General features: G+C 36.5%; 1 protein-coding gene across 1 annotated transcript; it reads right to left on the bottom strand.

Moving 5' to 3' along the window:
* Window positions 1-221: 221 nt before the first annotated feature.
* LOC21404816 (PAN domain-containing protein At5g03700) lies at window positions 222-2,307 on the bottom strand. Its single transcript, XM_024162152.1, has 2 exons — window positions 1,878-2,307; window positions 222-1,211 (listed from the first exon to the last, which is right to left on the bottom strand). The coding sequence occupies exons 1-2, from the start codon at window positions 2,262-2,264 to the stop codon at window positions 222-224; spliced, it is 1,377 nt and encodes a 458-aa protein (XP_024017920.1). The 5' UTR covers window positions 2,265-2,307.
* Window positions 2,308-3,706: the final 1,399 nt, after the last annotated feature.

The raw sequence follows: 3,706 nt of genomic DNA on the forward strand, positions 1-3,706 counted from the left end.
AATCCGACGGGAAACTCAGAGGTAAACCGGCCTGTTTTTGTTGGCGAAAATTCACCGTCAACACCAAGCATACAGAATTTTTATATAAGACGAATTTGCAAGTAAATGTGCTCTTCAAAAAATAAACAAAATTGTATATCTTTTCAACCAAGGAGCCAAAATTTGGTTTGCAAAAGAATTCTATTCCCTTCCCCAAAAACTTTTAATCAAATCACACACTTTCAAGTGTCATTGCCATTATCCAGTAAGTTCCTCTTTCTCTTTCGTACTAAATAATAACCAAGTCCTCCCAAAACAAGCAGAATAATGAACCCATCAACAATTCCTACCAATATCAATACCCACTTCTTCACATTGGACTTCTCATGAACCCCATGAGTTCCCTTTGGAACCTTAACCATGTAACTCATTCCACTGCGTCTGTCAACCTGTTTAAGCCCCCCAACAAATTCATACAAAAAGCACACTTGTGAATCTTTAGCCCCTGAGGAAAAAGCCGCTGAAGCACATCGACAATCGTCTAAGCACAACTTTTCACATTCCTCTTTGCTAACATTCACTCTTTTAGGAGCAACTCTAAGCACACTACTAACATCCTTCAACTCAAGCATCTCCACCCCGTTGCCTTCACCGCCACAAAACCCTCTCGGGAAACCTCCGTCGCAATTCGAACCGACCCCATCTTCCCGAATGCACGAGCAAGCGTTCGAAAAAGTGCAAATTCCATAAGGCTTGCAGGCCAAAGGGAGATCACAAGTTGTGTTGAGCGCTTGAAAGGAGGCCTCAAATTGTGCTTTGCTTGGAGAGTAAAAGTATAGTCCCAAGTTGCCTGTCCTGTTCCCCAATGCGAGGAACCGAAGAGGCTGAAAAACATGGGACGGAATCTGCGCGATTTTCTTGTGTTTATCATTGAACAACATTAGTCCCTTCGAACCCAATTCAATAAACGTGATGTTTCTGTTCTTGGAAGCCTTAAATTCCCAGTAGGAGTAGTTTAACTTACCAATGTTTAAATAGACTGCAATTCTGTTGTTCTCAATTTGCAACGAGTAAAATGAGGTAGAATTTGTAGGAAAAGAAGTCAACCGAGTGGCAACGTTGAGTTTCTGTCCCCAAAGCATCACATCCGTTGGGAAATTGAAGCTCTGCCACTTTATACGGTTCAAGGCGTCAACCAGGACTAGATTGCCTGTCTTTAGTATCTGCAACCTCTGCATCAAAATTAAGAAAACATTCATTTAAGAAAAAAAGGGAAATAACATTACTAAAATATATCAAAATCCGCAGTAATGAAGTCAGCTATCTTATCGGTAGTACACGTTCTTCGAAAATTAAATAATTTGGGAATCTGTCAATATGTAATATTTTATTTTTCCCGAACATAATATTCAAAAAACTCTAACAACATCTCAATTAGATTGGGCACTCTCTTAAATCTTTCCTAATTATAAAATCTAATAGTTATAAACATGGACATCCAAATTACAAATCTGGGTTTTTTTTTTTAAACCCTAGAGCGAATCACAAAAGTGTATGTGAGAAATAGAGTTAACAACACTTTCAACTTGTGGTGACATTTTTTTTTTCTGTTTTTCTTTTCTAATGTGTAATATTTAGCTAAAGAAATATCCCACCACAATACTCTCCAAAATATCAAATATAGAGAAACAACAATTTCATATATTCTACTGAAGAGGCAAAATTCTCCAAATACCCAATCTCAATTCAGAATTACGGCAATTCTAATTTTGTAGCAACATTTTTAATTCTACACACACAATTACCCAACATAAAGTAAAAACAACCTCAAATCAATTTGTAGTAGCAACTTTTTTGTTCCTTTTTTTCAAATGTGAATACTTTTGCTTTAGTTTTACCTGCACACCTTGTCCAGAAGTACCAGTTCTCCATCCCACTCTCTCTTTTGGACCCTTCAACCTCAAATCTCCATCACCAGTCAGCTCAAGAACACACTTATTCGACACGTAAAATCTCGAATAATGCCCGGAATTCCAGACTCTGACATCTCCGAGGAACACTTCCAAGGAACAAGAGAACTTCCCTTCAATGGCTTCAACACTCAATGCCACTTTGAAATTTGGTTCCATTTTGTTGTTCTCCATCACAAAAGCTCTCCCAATGAATCCCATGTTGTACTCCTCAGGCACAGCTAGTGTGAAGTAATAATTGAGATTGATATCTGATTTTGAGTAGACATAGCTGAACAATAGGATGAGAGAGCAAATGAATGAATAGAGCTGCATGAGAGAGAATTCTACTCTCAAATATTTGTCACTTTTGGTGCTATTTCTCTAGTGGGTTTGCAAATCAACATTGGGATTTTCTTGGCAAGTATTTTTTGGTGAGAGAAAGTGGAACTTTTGCAAGACTTCCCCAATCCCCACTACCAAAAAGTTAATGAGCTTTTAATATTAGCTTGTTTGTTATAGCTAATACCATATGTGCTAATGATGGGCGTTATTCCAATGAATTGTCAAATTTTATTTTTTTAGTAATTCAGTGCAACTGCTTAAAGTAGTCATAATTAATGGACTAAACAGGCGTACGGATACAGGGTGTCCACGGGAAAATGTGCTTTTGAGTGTAATATCTGAAATGAAACATTATTGAATTTGCTAAAGAAAAAAGCAATGGCGCCAAATTTTTATACCAATTCTTATTAACCAACTTTATCAGTAATTTACTAACTACACAAAAGCAACTTCTATAAAAGAATGTGTGGTATAAAATCGAGAAGAAAATGAAAATCAATGAAAATGAGAATCAATCAAACTATTGAGAAAGGAGCGAGAATCACCAAAAATAGAAGTAAAATAACTCAATTGCTAAAATGTCACTGAATTCTAAATCATCTAGATTCAAGCGCTTACCTTTTTATTTTGTTATACATTAGTAGAAAGGGCTTTAAAAGTTTAAAGCATACGGGTCCCAAAAAAATCCACTGCTAATTGCCTCGGTAGACACAAAAGATTATAATCGTCTCTAATATTAAACTTACCACTTGATTGTTTCAAAAACAAAAAAAAAAAACTTGCAACTTGACGGTTTTTCTTTTTTTCCAAAGAAATTAAAGATGGGTTAGTGAGTGCGTTACCTTTTTGCAGGACTCAATAGTGAGTGCTCAAGTTCTGCAGGAGTGGCCAGTGGGACTGGGGGAGCATAATCCTTTAAAGTGGGACCCGATCCATCTAATTTGCTTTGGGTCATTGAGTACACTGGGTCTCATCCGGAGTGGGACCAGAGGAATTGTTGTTGCTAACACGTGTCTTCAGCTGACTCTCTTCCGACGCTTGAATGACGTCTTAGTTTCCCATGTTCAACTGGGCTATTCAGTTCTAGCCTGCAGTTAGAGGGCCGTTTCAATTGGGCTTTAGCCCTCTCCTTACATGGATTCTAGCGTTGGATTGACTTGAAAAAAGAAAAAAAATGGAGAATTTAAAGCGTATGGAATAAATATTTTTTTAATGTAATTATTTAATTAAAAAAATTATAAATTAAAATAAATTATTTTAATTCATACACTTTTAAGATATATTTATTAAGATTATGAAAAAAAAAAAAATTCAATTCTAAAAATTAGAGTCACGCCATCATGCCATACTTGAATACCAAATGTATTATTAAGATACCGTCCGATATCCACCGTAAAACTGACCACGATACTGGTGTCCAGCCGAGATACCAA

The sequence above is a fragment of the Morus notabilis genome, unplaced genomic scaffold, assembly GCF_000414095.1.
Source record: "Morus notabilis unplaced genomic scaffold, ASM41409v2 Scaffold442, whole genome shotgun sequence".
Taxonomy (NCBI): Eukaryota; Viridiplantae; Streptophyta; class Magnoliopsida; order Rosales; family Moraceae; genus Morus; species Morus notabilis.

Bases quoted from the DNA above. Each gene is read 5' to 3' on its own strand.
- LOC21404816 (XM_024162152.1), bottom strand. From the start codon at position 2,264: ATGCAGCTCTATTCATTCATTTGCTCTCTCATCCTATTGTTCAGCTAT. The intron at 1,212-1,877 runs GTAAAACTAAAG...ATTTTGATGCAG, and splicing joins CTTCTGGACAAGGTGTGCAG to AGGTTGCAGATACTAAAGAC.